This window comes from Podarcis erhardii (assembly GCF_964252035.2).
Source record: "Podarcis erhardii genome assembly, chromosome: 8".
NCBI lineage: Eukaryota > Metazoa > Chordata > Lepidosauria > Squamata > Lacertidae > Podarcis > Podarcis erhardii.
The window spans coordinates 23,126,952-23,144,162 of record NC_138499.1 but is presented as its reverse complement, the minus strand read 5'-3'; the positions used below and the strand labels follow the sequence as shown (position 1 = coordinate 23,144,162).

Here is a 17,211-nt window from a genome sequence, read left to right as displayed (position 1 = left end):
GCCAGGTGTTTTTCAAAGGCTGACTCAAAATATTTCAGTCCCAAGACCACAAACCAAAATGTGCTCACAGTCAACCTTAGCTTTACATGAATCTGATGCAGGTACTCTGCCTTTTCTCATGTTTCCAAACATTGTGAACGTCTAAGGGCACAGAAGCATTCCACCTTCCTCCAATATATATACACACATATGTAAGAAACTTGCAAAATAAATAAATAAATAAGCAAGCATCTCCCAGTTACTCATTTTCCACAAATTTGAAATATTTCATCACAAGAAAGATTCATACCTGTGAAATGAGTTCTTCTGGAATAACAGATGCTGGAATCACTGGCTGGGGCTGACTACCCAATAGCCCAGATCCTCTATCACGTCCTGTTCGAATAACTCGCGTTTGCCTCCTGGAATCTCTAGCTCCAGCTGATGATCTACCAGAGGATCCTCCTCCACTTCCCCCGACACCCGAGCTCCAGCGACTCCTGAGGAATTTTAAAAATGGCAATAGATTTATGTGTTTGAGCTATTTTACAAGCTATCATGTATCTGAATTTAACTGTTGACTACAGTACACTAGCCATGTACACTAGCCTTTTAAAATGAAGCTAGAATGTTTGATACAATAGGATCTTTTCTGTACAGCAGTTTTGCAAATGCAATTTCTTTAAAAGACTCCAAAGAATATAAATTCACAAGCTAGTTTGCATTAAGATGTACTTCTTTACTTTCAGCTTTTATTTTTATTCTACATTCCAGCCAACTTCTGAAATTATTAACAATGAAGTCATTGCATACATGTGCAAAAGATCAATATGCTTATGTTTTCATAACCAAGAGCCATACGTTCTGAGTTACAGAATCAGACCGCTACACTATAATTAAAACAAAACTCCCCCTATTAAATATGACATTTTCTATGCAAAACGTTTAAATACTACCACATCTTAATGGCCATATATTGGTTAAAATTATGAATTGCTTCAGAAATAGTCATCCTTCCAGTAATGATCTCCTTGGGAAGAAAGGGCACAATATAAATATCTTTACCAATAATAAGCGGTAATTTATTTTGAAATATTTGTATTAGTGGAAATGTAGGATATTATTTATGCTTTTTTTCTTTTTCTAGGCTGAAGGTATGGCTTGTTTTAATATGTTTTATTAACTGAATACACTTGGCACAATCCAAATGTGAGGCTGTTCAGATAGCTTGAAACTGAAGTAGTGAAACATTCTTGAGAAGATACTAACAATTGTTGCTGATGTGATACAAATGCAGCAGGTTTAACTAGAAATCCTCTGTTTACTTCTAAATCATGCTAACTTTCTTCAACAACATACCGGTAAATAACAAAAATGTCCGAATACAGGTCATGACACACATGCAGATATTTTTCCTACAAATGTTTTCCTTTGTATTTTTAATTTTAGTCCCGTACTACAAAGTAGATTCATGCAACATTTTGAGTCAATTATGTTCCCCTAAAATGAAGTCATTGTTATTCGGGGGGGGGGGAGATCTAAAAGGACTACCCACAGTAGCAGACATGTTTTTATTACAGTTAAAGTAAATTAGATTGCTTGCAATTGTAGATTTAACATTCCAAACTTAACAGCTTAATAGCATTTTTCCAAAAAGCTAGCTAAACTACTTCTGCATTTCGGTGGTCTTATACATACGGGAGACAATGTTATGTGTAGCCACACATAACCAAGCGCAAACAGATGGTAGCCTCAACCCTATCAAAACTTACCCAAGGGTGTTGCCTGCCAGTCTGCCCAGAGTTTCAGAACCAGACAGAAACCATGGGGAATCACTAGTTCTGCCTGGCCTGGATGTCCTTCCTGCCCCTGAGCCACTGCTCAACTTTGAACTGAAAGTAAAAGATGGTAGATCAGTCACAATACAATCCCAAATGGCTTACGAACAAAGCCTGGAATCCCAGGTTTAAATTATCAGGGACTTAGTCTGGTAACACACCAGCTTAAGCAACACCCTTGGGGAATCTTCCATACTTAGCTGCAGTATATGATGATCTAATATGGAAAAAGAAAAGGCATGTGAAGCATGCCTAATGAATTTGGTGGTTGACAAAATGATGTCCTACTTAAAAAAAACAACAACTCAGTGTCAGGAATTATGGTAAGATTGTGAAGTGTCTATATAAATGAATGAATATGCATTAGATTATAAATTAATATAATCGTGAGTTAATGTAATGCCCAAAAACCTGTTTAAACCAAACATTAAACATATCTGATAATAGTTCCCAAAAAATTAATTTTGAGTCAAATAATAACAATGTAGATCCAGAAAACATACCCTAGCAAGTGGTAAATATGTAAAAATGTAATCTCAAACTTGAGTGATTACTGAAATAAATGATCTGAAGTAACTCGTTATGGCACCTATATTTAGGATTGTAAGATTCCGTTCTCATCATTTAATATAAAATAAGTCATTAGACTGGCCTTAATTTTGCTAAGCTCTGTACAGCCATTACCAGTTTGCTAAAGCAAGACACCCAAAAATATGGTTCTCCCACCTCCCATTTTCAATTCTGTTGACGGTTCAGAATCAAAATACCAGGAGAAATTTGTTAGATACTTCTTAAATACACAACAAAAGCAGTCCTTACCCATCATTATTATCAGGTTTACCCAATTCCAATCTGTCTGGCTGAACTAAAAAGCCAATCCTGCAGACTCTACCATCCTAGATTTAAAAGAGAGAGTGTCCAATATTGAAACAATACTAAACTTTAATTATGCAAAAAATAAAAGTTTTCAGCTGTGGGTCAAGTTGGTCTAACTGAGATTGGGAAAACTATATTTAACTATATGAATTAAGTATCAGCACAATATTTTTGTCAAACGTATTTTGAACAAATTACCTCAAGGAGAAATGCAGCATGATTTGGTCCCACCACACATTGTTTAATAGTGGCCTGCTCCAATACATTCAAAGGGGGGTGGCTGAAAACAAAAAGCAAGCAAGGGTAACATTTTTAAAGACTCCTTAACTCTGAGAAATAAACCAAGTGGCATATGGAATGTATAATGAATATAGCTGTAACATCTGAAACTGATTAAAGATGAACATTAGTTGCAGCAACCCAATGTATTTTCAGCCATAAGACAAAAAAGAACAAAATGTTAAAAGCCACCAGGGAACATTATACTATATTTCAATAATGTATTTTCCAATACATATCTTTATGAAGCGGTGTTCCCCAAGTGCTATTTTCTAGCAATAGCTGTGAAATATACAGCAGCAGCCAGTTTTAACCCTGCCTATGCACTTCAATTCATTTAAGTGCTAAACTCATTTTTAATGCTAAACTCCAATTATCATCATCACCAATACTGATTTACTAATCACCTTCTGAACAACCGTCTTAGGTGATTTATACATAATTAAAAACAGTTAAGAACAGAAAAACAAACAAGACATTTAAAACAAGACAAAAAACCCCCAAGATCAAATAATTAATTTGGATACCAATGAAATAGAAAACCACATCCACATGGCACTTTGTCCATCATAAGTACACCAGGAGCTCTTCCTTTCTGCATTTAATTGGGCAACAAGACTTATGTAGTTAGGCAAGTAGTGAAACTAATGTAGAGACAAAGTTACTAATTCTGGAAATGGTGAATACGAACACTGAACAACTAAGCAGCTTTATCCAACCTCAAGTCCTCCAATTTTGTTGGACTACAGTTCCCATCATTCCTTATCACTGGCCATACTAGCTAGGAATGATGGGTTCCACAGTCCAACAATATTCTGGAAGACCCAAAGTTGGGGAAAGTTGCCCTAAAGTTACTCTTCCTTTGAAGTTATAGCCTATAACGCTATCTCACCTGTTTAAGTTGTATTTGTTGAGCTTCTCTGAAACTTCCCTTAACCTGCAAGAGAAAACAAAGGATCTTTTAGCATTAATAAGTTTCAGTCAAAGCAACACATTTCTGACTAAAATTTACTTTGGCTATTAATAGATCTGTTTATAATGATACAACAAATGCTCATGGTGAGTGAAACCTCAGAACCAGATTAGTAGCTGAGATTTCCAGTCGTCAAGAGACAGGTCAAGTTATGAATATTGTTCTAATTCTCTTCCATTTATATTCCACTGATTTTCTGTCTTGCAACCCAATACATGCTATTCCAAGGCAATCACTCATCCAGGTACTGAACAGAGCCAGATATGCTTAGCATAAGCAAGGTACAGTGGTACCTTGGTTTACAACCATAATCTGTTCTGGAGGACCAGTTGTAAACCAAAACAGGTTGTAACCCAAGGCGCACTTTCGCCAATGGGGCCTCCCAAAAAAACGGGTTGTAATCCAAAAAAAGGGACACACACTTCCAGGTTTGACGTGGTTGTAATCCAAAATGGTTGTAATCCAAAACAGTTGCAAACCAAGGTAGAGGCCTCATGTGCCTTCAGACCATGACCTTAACAAATGCATAAATAGCATTTGGTTAGCAGCTTTAAAAATGGACTCATCTACCAGGGTTGCCAAGCACCCCTTTATGTCACCACTCTCCTAGCCAACATATTCTTTGCTCTTATAGCTCTAGCACTCCATTATCTGTAGTTCTCCTGTGCCTCAAACTCTGCCCTCTTGCAGTGCCTGGTACCTGTCTGATGCCAACCTGACTTCCTTCAAATTCCTCTGCAAAGTCCACCTTTTGCATGAAGTCTTTGTCGAAATCCCTTGGCTGCCATACTACTAAACTCAAGTACATACAATTGAAACAAGTGCATGTTCTTCCCCTGTTTACTTTTACTTTGTCGTCGTTGTCCCTCACTTTGTGTGATAAACTTAAAGTGGTTTTAGAAGGGAGCCTGTCGTATTCTACTTTATAAAGCACAATATAAATTCAAAGCATTATATGAACAAGACAACATAAGAGCTGAACCATGGATATTTTCTGTTTTCTTCATTATGCACTGGTCTTCTTGCATAAGTAACTTCAAACACACCTTGAAATACACGATTTGCAAGGAGGTAAAGCATGTATAATGTACCCATCTTTCTTTTGGTTTGATCACACAATACACCTGCCTTTGCCAACTTGGTAGCCCCCAGGTGAGTGTTAGAAACTCAGATATATAAGCTGAACAACAAATGGCTCCTTAAGGTAAAAAGGTAAAGGTAAATGACTCCTGGACAGTTCAGTCCAGGCGAATTCGACTATGAGGTAAAGCACTCATCTCTGCTTTCAGTTCAAGGGAGCCAGCGTTGGTCTGCAGACAGCTTTCTGGGTCATGTGGCCAGCATGACTAAACCGCTTCTGGCACAATGGGACACCGTGACTGGTGCCAGAGTGCACAGAAACACTGTTTACCTTCCTGCCGTAGCGGCACCTATTCATCTACTCGCGCTGGTATGCTTTCGAACTCGTAGGTTGGCAGGAGCTGGGACACCCACATGACCTTAAACCAGGGTTACAGTCACTAAAATGGGGTACCTAGTTGTCATTTGGGGGCCAGGCGGCTTGACAGTCATATTTTTCAATACAACTTTTTGGTTCCTGAAATTCACTCTGATGCTGCAGATAAAATATAATGGATAGGATGTGCTGCTAGTGTGTGAAAACAGCCAAGATCCAAGGATCCCCAGGCATGGACCTCTAGATGGTGAAGACATCAGGTGCCATCCTGGTGCCCGGGCATCTTCACTTGGTCGCAAGTGGCCAATAGCCAGGTGCAAAATGCGCCTGGTGAATTCCAAACACTGTTTTAGATTACAATTCCCATTGGCCCCAGCCGGAACAGCTGTGCACAAATGAATTCAGCCTCATTTTATGTATGCCCCTCCTTACCTACTTGGGCCAACCTTACTGTTAACATGTCTGCCTGTTCAGCAGCAAGTGCCCTGCCACTGGGAAATGAGCAGTTGTCTTACAACAGCCTTCTAGCCAGGGTGGGGCAGATGAGAGCACCATCACCCAGAATTCTGCTTTATTCCCACACCATTCCAAGGATATATGTTTTTTGGGGGGAAATTATTTGTGACATAACAATTGACAGCCTCTATTTAAAGAATGAAAGCTCATTTTAACAACAGAAGCAATTTAAGACAGGACTGCTGAAAAACTCACTGAAGAAAGCAGGATGAGTACACAACAAAAGCCTCATCTAGAAAAGCCCCCAAAGACTTTCCCTGACTGAGGGTAGATTCTTCATGATCACAATAACCATTTAATTAAGTGATCCTGCAGAAAAACAGCCCCTACAGTAATTTAACTCAAAAGAGATCAATATTTAAATTTGTATTATGAGCTAAAGTTACATTCCACCACTTGGACTTTCCTTTGCTCTGTTTTTCAGCTTTAGTTGTGTTGTCTACCCAGCCAGCAATCAAGAAGAATGTTTGAGTGCTTGTTGTAAGAAGTGAGGGTTAGTTTATTCTGCAGTTATTATGATGAGTAGAGAAGGACTGGGCACTTATTGCAAAAAGGTGAAATAATGAGGCAACCTAAAGCGAGCTAAAATACATCTACCCCAAAGTAATTCTTCAGTCCTTTAAAGCAGTGTTTCCCAACCTTGGGTCTCCAGCTTTTTTTGGACTACAGTTCCCATCATCCCTGACCACTGGTCTTGCTAGCTAGGGATGATGGGAGTTGTAGTCCAAAAACAGATGGCGACCCAAGGCTGGGAAACACTGCTTTAAAGCACTCAATATACTCAAAATCATTTTCTTCTTCTTTTTCTTGTGATGCTAGACGGCAAAGGATGAAAACAAGCCTAGAGGAATAAAAACACTGCTGTGCAATCTACAGTTGGCTGGCTGGCTGGCTCTGCTGTAACAGGCCTAATTTCTGATTTTCCCAGTACGTGCAGCTCAGCATGAGGCCTTTACAAGGTTTCTGGGAAGAAATATCAATCCAGCAACCAGTAAAAATAAAAATAAAAATCCAATGGATTTCTACAATTAGTTTCCAATCACTGTTAGCCTTTTAGTCCTTTATATAGCAAACAGTAAACAAAAGATCCTTGACCGTCCAACAGAAAGGAAGATCTATGGAAAAGTTTGTTTTTCATTATGGAATCTAAAGCTGAGACACCTAATCCAGCATTAAAGCTAAGCTCACTGCCATGTCCAAAGTAGCTCAATTCACGAAGAATTAGATGAAAGAAGACTGTAGCTATTGGCAAAGTCAAGCTTTTGAGCTTATTTATTAGATGAATATACTACTCTTCTTAATAAGATCTCAAGGCGGTTCACTTGTCCTCAGCACCACTCCACACAAGTTTTTACTTTCTAAGTTATAGCATAAACTATTCTATTTTGTTTTACACCTTTTCATAGGCTTGTTCACTGTATCCATAACATCCTTAGCATCATAGAGTTGTAAGAGACTCCAAGGATCATCTAGTCCAAGCTTCCTCAAACTCGGCCCTCCAGATGTTTTGAGACTACAATTCCCATCATCCCTGACCACTGGTCCTGCTAGCTAGGGACCATGGGAGTTGCAGGCCAGAAACATCTGGAAGGCCGAGTTAGAGGAAGCCTGATCTAGTCCAACCCCCTGCAATGCAGGAATCTTTCACCCAATAACCCACAACCCTGAGATTAAGAGTCTAATGCTGACTGAGCTATCCCTCAGGTCAAACAAAAAAATATGCCAGTCATCTAATTCCTGGTGTTCACACTAAATGCTCTGTTAACATGACCTTTACATATCCAATTATGTAAGTTAACCTGCCTTTTCCTTCCTTTGGACTGGCCCTCACCTCTTCTCCATCCATGAAGAAGCGGGATTGGCTAGCACTATGCCCCTCCAAAACACCCCATCTTGAAATGTGGCTGCCCCACCTAACAAGGAAAGCTGGCTATGAGGCTGCCCTACAGGCATCTGCATCATCGGCACTGCTCTCAGGAGGCAACACTACCAGTCCAAGAAAGCCATTTACACCAAGCATGCCACCTAAGGCAATATGAAGACAATTTTCAAGGTTATTTAGTTTGAGAAGGCAAACTCATATTAGTGCAAACTACTTGGGAAGGGATATTATTATGCCATGGCTGGGCCTCAAGCAGTCTGGCTAGACATATTCCAGACTCCAGGCTAATAAAGTTAGCCACTGCTGCAACAGGCAATGACTTCAAGTGTTTTAGTATTTTCCACGATGTGGATTACATTTGTGTCATGTTTTTGTGTCATTGTTTTCCCCCCTTTCTGTTCTGTGCACATATAGGGTAAGCCCCCTCACAAAACAGGCTCCTGTACTTGTACTCTGAAACACCTGCCTTACATAAGAAGTGAAAGGAAATCAGAAGTGGAGCAGTTAACATGAATTGCAATTAGATCAAAAATACATTTCACTGGTAATACATTTCTCTCTGTGTTCATTTCAACAATACAATTGCTAACCTTTCAACAAGGTGATCTCACGATGAGAAGGGGAAGACTGTGATTCACTAAAGGTTAGGAAATAAAACCACTAAGAAGAGTAGCCTTGTTTTTTTTTTAAAAAAAGGTAAAGGACCCCTGGACGGTTAAGTCCAGTCAAAGGAGACTATGGGATTGCTGCACTCATCTCACTTTTCAGGCCGAGGGAGCCGGCGCTTGACCACAGACAGCTTTCTGGGTCGTGGAGCCAGCATGACTAAACCAATACTGGTGCATGGAGGACCATGACAATGCCAAAGTGAATAAGTTCAAATTTACTATCCTCCTTTCCCACACTTTCCACTTGTGATGGGCTGATGGCCTGGGGGGAGGGAAGGGGGAACCAATACTTTTCTTCTTTTTTTTATTAATTTTTATTGAATGATTTTATGTTACAAAAAAAAATACATCCATACTACCACCAAATATAACCAAGAAACAAAAATTACATACATCAATATTTAGTTTGTTATTTGTTATTTACCATCTTATTTCCTCCCAAACATTGCATACAAAAACACTCATATGTGTAGACACCCACATACCCACACCCGCACACGAAATGAAAGTAAATATTTTTCCCAATACTTTTCTAATGTATGAAGCTCTTTCCACCTAGTCATATTCTTACTCTGAGCAGCTGGCATTTTTCTAGCTGGTGAGTGTGGAAAGTGCCAGGCTTTCTCCAAATCTGGAGAGGGGGCAGGGATCACCACTGCAGGGCAATCCTTGCTGAGACTCCCTTCACAGCCCACACAGTTGGAAGAAAGCTAAAGACTCTACTTCCAAGGTACTTCACACACCTCTGAAGGGCATCACCAGAACAAGTTTTCCTCTACAGCTCCCACTACAAAAAAGGCAGGCTTATTTTTGTACCACGCTTGGACACAGCATGATTCCATGGACACTTTCCCACCTGGGAAATGCCCCCAAAGTCCTGCTGTACTTCAGAGGGGGCACCACAAGGTCAAGGATAAAATCCTGAGCCCTGGATAGGAGCAAAGTTTCAGAAACCAAATTTTTGGTCAGCCACCAAGACCAGCCAAAATTTATGGCCCCCATTATATCCAAGTCCCTGAAACAGTAAAATTACTTAATGCCACCAATACCTTATTTAAAGTATACTGTTCCCTTTTAAGTGTTGTAATTAAAGAAAAATGTTGACGAACCAGAAAAGACTCAGAAGGGAACTATGAGAATAGTAAAGACTGTGGAATAATCATGAGATAAGCCTAAAGAGAAGCAGGGATTCTTCACTGTAGGGGACTCTGAAAAATTAGGGTTGATGTGCACAAACTACATAAACTCTGGGATGGGCCCCACTTACCCATGTGTCACATGCACATTCCAAAGCCACATCATATATTGTTTCAAGTTCACTAATGTCATCTAGAGATCTATTATGAAGTGGAAAACTGGGCAGGTTCAAAGTTGTATTTTGGGTTTTTTTAGGTGACCACTGAGAGGAAGTGTATGTGTGTGTATCTTAATTAAACACATTCATGAAGTCTATTTGTAAACAAACTTTGGGAGCCAGGGAGTTAATAAGTGAGTAAATTAACACTAACACTGTCCAGAGTATATATCTCAAAACTCTTGGGGGAGCAGAACAATACATCAATATGCCAGGTATTTGTAGCATAAAATCTCCAATCATTTCAATTGAATTGGAGCAGAAATCAAGAGTAACACTGAAATTAATGAATACTGTGGACTGCATCCTTATCTGTTATAGCTTCTTGAAAGCATAGAGTAGAGGTTCCCAGCTATGCTCCTTTAAAACCGTTTGAGAATGTTTGGTGAATGTTTTGTCCTCAGGGTGCTGTCTCTAAGAGCCACAGCCCAATGCGAGCTCCAAACTTTTAGACCTCAAACTATGTAAGATTTCAACAAAATATATAGGGTTGAATCCAAAGAAAAATAGCTGAATGTATGTCTCACTGAAATCAGTGGAACAAGTAATTAAGCTTCTCTAATTTCAATGGGACTTAAGTTTAACTAACTCGGTCCAGATCCAATCTACAGTATCTAGATAACTGCAGAATACTCTGTGCTAGCTAAGCATGAAGATATTTTAAATAGTGTAATGGAATTTTGGAAAGGTAGGAAGAGTTCCAAAGGCACTACACACAAGCGGAAACACAGAGTTGTTGCCAAAATCACCTTCCCAGATCATGCTGGACATCGCTCCCTCTTAATGTATAATACTTAGCCCATGTTTCATAAACATTACATTTTTAATTTCCCTGCCACACATTTTTGTTGTCTGGTAGGGGAAGGAAAACATTACAACGGCAGATATTTGTATTCTCGTTGCATTCTTCTTGTTATTATTTTTATGTGTGTAATGGCTGTCTGCTAGACACAGTAAACTGAACTGATACACATTACATATTAACAAAGCTTAGTAAAACACATCTAGATTCTAATTTCATCGATCTTCTACTGAAGGTACATGCTTTTTAATCGGTAAAGAATGGCCTGATTTAACAGTTAGATCCTAACGCTGAAGCAGCATATACGCAAATAAACAGCTGCTCCAGGCAGTGTCACAAAACATGATGGTACACCACTGTTACAGGAAAACTATGGACTTGTGGTCCCAATTTATTTTATCCCTTTATGATGCTGTACACCAAAATACATGGTCAAAAGCGGGATAGTAACAGGCAGGAAAATGTTGGTTTACCAATCCTAAATTGTACTGTATTCCATCTCCTGCCCTGTGAATCAGAACTAAAATCCTGCTTACCCTCACCAAGGGAGACATTCTGAATCCCTAATTCCTGAGTAGAGAGGCTTTTCAACACCTTTTAAATATAGAAGAGCTTCCCCTCTCTTAAGTCACCATGATTACAAGTCACAAGTGCTATGGCACCAAGCATGTCGACTCAAAAGGGTATTTGATATTAATACCGTTCTACTTCAGAGAAGAAAATATATACCCAAAAGGTAAAATTAATATTTATTACTCATCTGCTTCTGGTTTCATGTGATCAACATAAAAAAACCAATTCACACAGCATTGAAATAGGTACACAAAAATAACCTGATTTTTCCAACAGTCAAATTGTGATCATTAATTAGTGGGAGCCATTTTGATAGTGCAAACAGATACATGGTGCAGTAGTTATCAGGTGTCTAACAATGGCCAGGGAATCCCTAGGTCAAATCCCCACTTGGTCATGAAGCTCACTGTGTGAACTTCAGCCAGTCACTTCCTCACAGTTTAACCCAGAGGTAGGCAACCTAAGGCCCGTGGGCCGTATGTGGCCCAATCGCCTTCTCAATCCGGTCCGTGGACGGTCCAGGAATCAGCGTGTTTTTACATGAGTAGAATGTGTGCTTTTATTTAAAATGCATCTCTGGGTTATTTGTGGGGCATAGGAATTCATTCATATTTTTCCCCCAAAATATAGTCCGGCCTGCCACATGGTCTGAGGGACGGTGGACTGGCCCACGGTTGAAAAAGGTTGCTGACCCCTGTCCTAACCTAATTGACAGGGTTGTCTCAAGAATAAAAAGGGGAGGAAGAATCATGTATGCCAAGCTAAGCTTCTCTGCAATCAGACCAAAAAGCTCTGCAATAGTCAAACATGTTCTATCCTTGTGAGCATTTGTTATTACGTCAGTAAAAATGAACAACCGGAATAAAATTGTCCTTTAAAAGTGTTTGCATAAATGAAACCAAATCCATGCTTTTCCAACTAACAATTCAAAAACAAATCCCCATATTTATGAAATATTTTTATGAATTTATGAAATAATCATTTGTTGCTAAGAAGTTATAGCTACCAACAGCCATTTTATAACGTGTTTTGTACATTTAAGTCTGCACTAAAATTGGTACTTTAAGCATTCCTCACTATCACAACTTCATGAAGAATTTGGTTACGATTCTAAAGTTACAGCCATAATCAGTGTCACCAGGAAGAAACCAAATACCATGGGACCCAGTGGGATATATTTCTAGGCAAACATATTTAGAACATGGCTGTAGAAGTTACATGAAGATGCTGGTGTACTTGCCTCACACTATTAATGTCCTATCTCCACCCTTCTATGACAGAAACATGCCAAATTCATAGACATTACTGAGGCTGCAGCCAATCTCTGAGGTGGTATTTCTCTTAGCACATGACACTCACTGCAGTGTTAAATGTGTCACCAGGTCATTCAAGAGAAAGAAACCACACCCAGACAGGCAGGCCCGTAATAGTTTAGATAAGATGTAATCCTCACATTGATGTACGTTACTTGCTAAATATTTAGCTTTTCATTTTCTACTGAAACCTTTTTCAGACATCTTTCTTAGATAAGCATACAATCCTATGCACACTCATCTGGGAATAAGCCCCACCAAAACACAGGGGTATTATTTCTGAGTAAATATGCTTAAGATTGTGCTGCACAATAACAGCATAGACTTGGACAATAATCAAATTTAATAAAGGCCCAGAGAGTACAATAGGAGAAAAAAATGTCTACTATCTCTGTTGCTATTTTAAAAAGAAGTAATAGATATATCTACATGTTAACTGTAGCAAAATTATTTTTGTGTTGTAATACAGAAAGTTAAACATTACTGGAAATCAAAAATGGCTTGCAATTTAGGCTTTCCATTATGCTCCCAATCATACACATTTAGCAGTTTCAAGACTGTCAACCCCAATGCAATCAAGCCTATTTCAAAGATCTACCCTGCATGAACACCAGCCACAATAAACATACTGATTTCCCTGTCCCTTTCCCATCACTAATTTGTAGTCGCAAATCCCCCCTTAAGTCCACCTTATAAGCATATTTAATTCAAAACCTAGTCTTGCTCCTTTGCTTTCTACGCTTAAAACAGACAAGATTAGCAGCTTCTTCGAGATAAGATGGAAGAGTCCTTCAGAATTTTATCTGATGGTGTGCAACGTTCGAAATAGCTAAATTTCCATTGCGGTCAAGATCCCCGTAGCGCCAGAATTAAAATATACACACCATCAGAAGAGGCCAAGTTACACGATGCTTACAGCGGGAAACTCCACGCGGAATCGCACTGTCAGTCGAAGTTTTTATTCAATGCCGGGGAGAGAAGACCCGCGAGTCTGCTCAACCCCACCTTTCGCAAACCCAAGAGACAAAAGCAAAACCAACACGTTTCCAAGCCGGATCCTGTATACAGTACCCACGTTTACCCAGGATCCGACGGGATCCTTGCACTTGGGTAAGCATGCACAGGACCGTGCCTCTCATTTTGACACCCGCGGCTTCACTTATTTATTTATTTATCGGTTGTTATTTTTTTGTTTAATTTTAAGCGTCCTAATGCACGAGGCGCCTCCTGCATTCACAACCCAGGCGGAGAACCTTGTTGACGCTCAAAACGTGTAAAGTGAAAAGGGGTGAGGGAAATAAACAAAATCCCGGGGAGGGGGTGAAGGAGAAGCGTCCCCCCCCCCACGCCACATTCCACCTCCAACCCTTCACTCCCGTCAACCAAACACGCGGGGCTCCTCCCCTCACGCACGGGGGCTCCTCCCCTCTCCTGCTTCCTCTGTCTCCCCCCCCCCACTCCCGGAGGCCCCCGAGTGGCCTCCCCTCGCGCGCTCTCCCTCCTCACCGGTCATTGAGCTGGTCCTCGGTGCCCGGGAGCGGGTGCACCACGAAGTGGATCGATGTCATGTTTCGCTCCCCCTCCCTCGAGGGAGGCGGGCAGGGGCCGGGCGCGCGAGGAGGAAATGGAGGGTGCGGGGGGGGGGGAGGAGGAGGAGGCGGAGGAGAAAGGACGGGCGACGGCGGGCGGGGGGGGGAGAGGGAGGGCAGGAGGGCTTGGCGCCCCCTCTGGAGTGCCGCTGGGTGTCTCGTTCACACTCGGGAGCCTCCGCTCGGCGCGAGGGGAGAGCGAGAGGCTGGTCAGCGGCGTGCGCGGGAGCGGGGAGCTCGCGGCGGCGGGAAAGGGTTCGGTCAGCGCCCCGCTCTCACACGCGCCGCCATCTTAACTTCCAGCGGCCCCTCTCTTCCCTCCCTCTCCTTGCGCCTCGCCGGGGAGAGAGCGGACGGGGCGGGGCCGCCGCCCGGCAGCCAATGGCAAGCCGCCGCTCAGCAGCGGGCGGCCGCGGGGACGATGTAAAGCTCGCGAGGGTTGGCCGGCGGCCGGCGTGCGTTGCGTCAGGCGCGGGCTGGGGAAGAGGGAGGGCGGCGTGGCTGCGCGCGCCGCTTTCGCTTCCAGTGCGGAGAGGGGAGGAGGCGGCGGCGATGCGCGTCGGAGATGCGCGTCAGCGCCGTCTTCTCCCGACGGTCCTACCGCAGCTGCCGCCTTGGCCGGCCGGCTTCTAGGCCTTCCCGGAGAGCGGGAGATAAAAGAGGCGTCCACTTTCTCCTCCGCCGGAACCGACAGAGCGACTAGCGTGGAGGGCGGGGAATAATACCCTGTGAGGGGACGGGGAACCCGCCTCGCGAAGGAAAAAGTCCCCGAGTGGGAAAGGCTGGCAGGTCGCCATAGGCTTTCCCTGGACTTGCCAGCCAGACTCTGCCTGTAGGAGTTGCTAAAAATTATGTTGGGGTGGCGGGGAGGGAACACGCGAACGTGTGAACGTCGCACTTACAGCTTTGCCTGGGAATAGCCCCGGGGAAACCTTTACTGCGGTTTGTGTGAAACGGGCCCTCCATGCGTGACGGATAGGGAAGTGCAATCCATTGTCTCTCAAGACAGACAGATGCCAATAACAGGTTTCCTTCCTCTGCCCTGTCCCCATTTTATCCTCACAACAACCTTGTGAGGTAGTTGTGCAGTAGTGAGTCACCCAACAGGCTTTGTAGCCGAGTGAGGATCTAAAAGTCCCGTCTCCACAATCCTAGGCCTACACTTTACCACACTTGAAGACAGTGGTTTTAATTCTGTTCACTGGCAGTTCGTTTGGTTGTATCGCCACCCGTCTTCTTTTTCTCCATGAGGTAAAGAGTGTCAGTTACCTGAATGAGACTTAACTGGCCCACATTAAGGTCATTGTAAAGGTAAAGGCATCCCTGACCATTAGGTCTAGTCGTGACCGACTCTGGGGTTGCAGCGCTCATCTCGCTTTATTGGCCGAGGGAGTCGGCGTACAGCTTCCGGGTCATGTGTCCAGCATGACTAAGCCGCTTCTGGCGAACCAGAGCAGCGCACAGAAACGCTGTTTACCTTCCCACTGGAGCGGTACCTATTTATCTACTTGCACTTTGACGTGCTTTCGAACTGCTAGGTTGGCAGGAGCAGGGACCGAGCAACAGGAGCTCACCCCGTCGCTGGGATTCGAACTGCCAACCTTCTGATCGGCAAGTCCTAGGCTCTGGTTTAAACCACAGCACCACCCCTGTCCCTCTGCAGGTCATTGTAGCTACCTCTGATCCAGCTTAGGGAAAACCAACAAGTTTGAATTGTACCTTTGTACAATTGGATAGGGGATATGGGTGGCGCTGTGGTCTAAACCACTGAGCCTCTTGGCCGATCAGAAGGTTGGTGGTTCGAATTTCCATGACGGGGTGAGCTCCCGTTGCTTGGTCCTAGCCCCTGCCAACCTAGCAGTTTGAAAGCACACCAAAAAGTGCAAGTAGACAAATACGGTAGGAAGGTAAAACAGTGTTTCCATGCGCTGCTCTGGTTTCGGTGTTCCATTGTGCCAGAAGCAACTTAGTCATGCTGACCACATGACCCGGAAGCTGTCTGCAGACAAACGCCAGCTCCCTTGGCCTGTAAAGCAAGATGAGCTCCGCAACCTCAGAGTTGTCTGCAGCTGGACTTAACTGTCAGGAGTCCTTTACCTTACAATTGGATAGTTACATGCACACTTCAGGCAAGCAAGTAGCGTTATTCAGAGCTCAAAGGCACCAAACCACTCACGTAGGGTTCAAAACAGGGCCACTGAAGGGTGTGACCTGCGAAGAGTCCTAAGTGCCAGAAATAGAGGCTTGGAAAGTCTCCAGATCTGAGGTTCCATTTCCCTGGGCTAGAGTATAGAAGCCCCATCGTGAACTATTAACCTATGGTTAATAGTTTGTGTGTAACTTTCTGAGGTCAAAGGCCTGAGCTTTAACCTTGCTGCAACTTCTTTTTAACATCTATGTACCTATCAGGATTCCCAAAAAATGTAGTTTGTGACTGCAGCATCTATGACTCTCAGGGAGGAAGTCCTTTCCAATTTCGTTGCTGCTTCCTACTATGCTACCAGGAAGTTTGCAGTAGCTCTTTTTGCTGCTGCTTCCTCTTATGCATATAAACCAATATACAGTGATACCACGGGTTAAGTACTTAATTCGTTCCGGAGGTCCGTTATTATCTGAAACTGTTCTTAACCTGAGGTACCACTTTAGCTAATGGGGCCTCCCGCTGCCCCCTCATGATTTCTGTTCTTACCCTGAAGCAAAGTTCTTAACCCGAGGTACTATTTCTGGGTTAGCAGATTCTGTAACCTGAAGCGTCTGTAACCCGAGGTACCACTGTACTCACTCCTGATATAGGCATTATTCTGAACATTATTGTCTGTGTGGAATCAGTGGCATTAAATTATGACTTCATCCTTTTCCTGGCAAGCCCATAACCTATCACTTATCCAGGATGACCAGTAGGCTATAGGGTTTTATTTGCTACATTTACATGCCATCTTTCCATGGTAGAAATAAAGGAAGAATGTGTAGAATTCCCTCACAGTGCTCCATCCACACACTCACCCACCCTGGGCCTGGTCGGCTTCATCAATAATATCACATCGTGTATCTTCACATCATGCTGCTGACTGTTACACTTGGCATTCCTCTGGCTGGCCTTGGCTGTTTACCTG

The 17,211-nt window shown here is 42.6% G+C and overlaps 1 protein-coding gene across 8 annotated transcripts in view; it reads right to left on the bottom strand.

Moving 5' to 3' along the window:
• The window catches only part of UBR5 (ubiquitin protein ligase E3 component n-recognin 5), a 65,667-nt gene extending 51,254 nt beyond the window's left edge, over positions 1–14,413 (bottom strand). For 3 of the 8 annotated variants that reach the window (XM_081873281.1, XM_081873283.1, XM_081873285.1), the window contains exons 1-6: positions 14,016–14,184; positions 3,865–3,909; positions 2,892–2,973; positions 2,637–2,713; positions 1,752–1,871; positions 290–479 (exon numbers count right to left, since the gene is read on the bottom strand). In XM_081873281.1, coding sequence (XP_081729407.1) covers positions 290–479; positions 1,752–1,871; positions 2,637–2,713; positions 2,892–2,973; positions 3,865–3,909; positions 14,016–14,077 — 576 coding nt within the window. In that variant the 5' untranslated portion in view covers positions 14,078–14,184. Of the gene's footprint in view, positions 1–289; positions 480–1,751; positions 1,872–2,636; positions 2,714–2,891; positions 2,974–3,864; positions 3,910–14,015 lie in introns of all 8 variants that reach the window. The other 5 variants (XM_081873282.1, XM_081873280.1, XM_081873286.1 and 2 more) reach the window with 5 other exon arrangements.
• Positions 14,414–17,211: the final 2,798 nt, after the last annotated feature.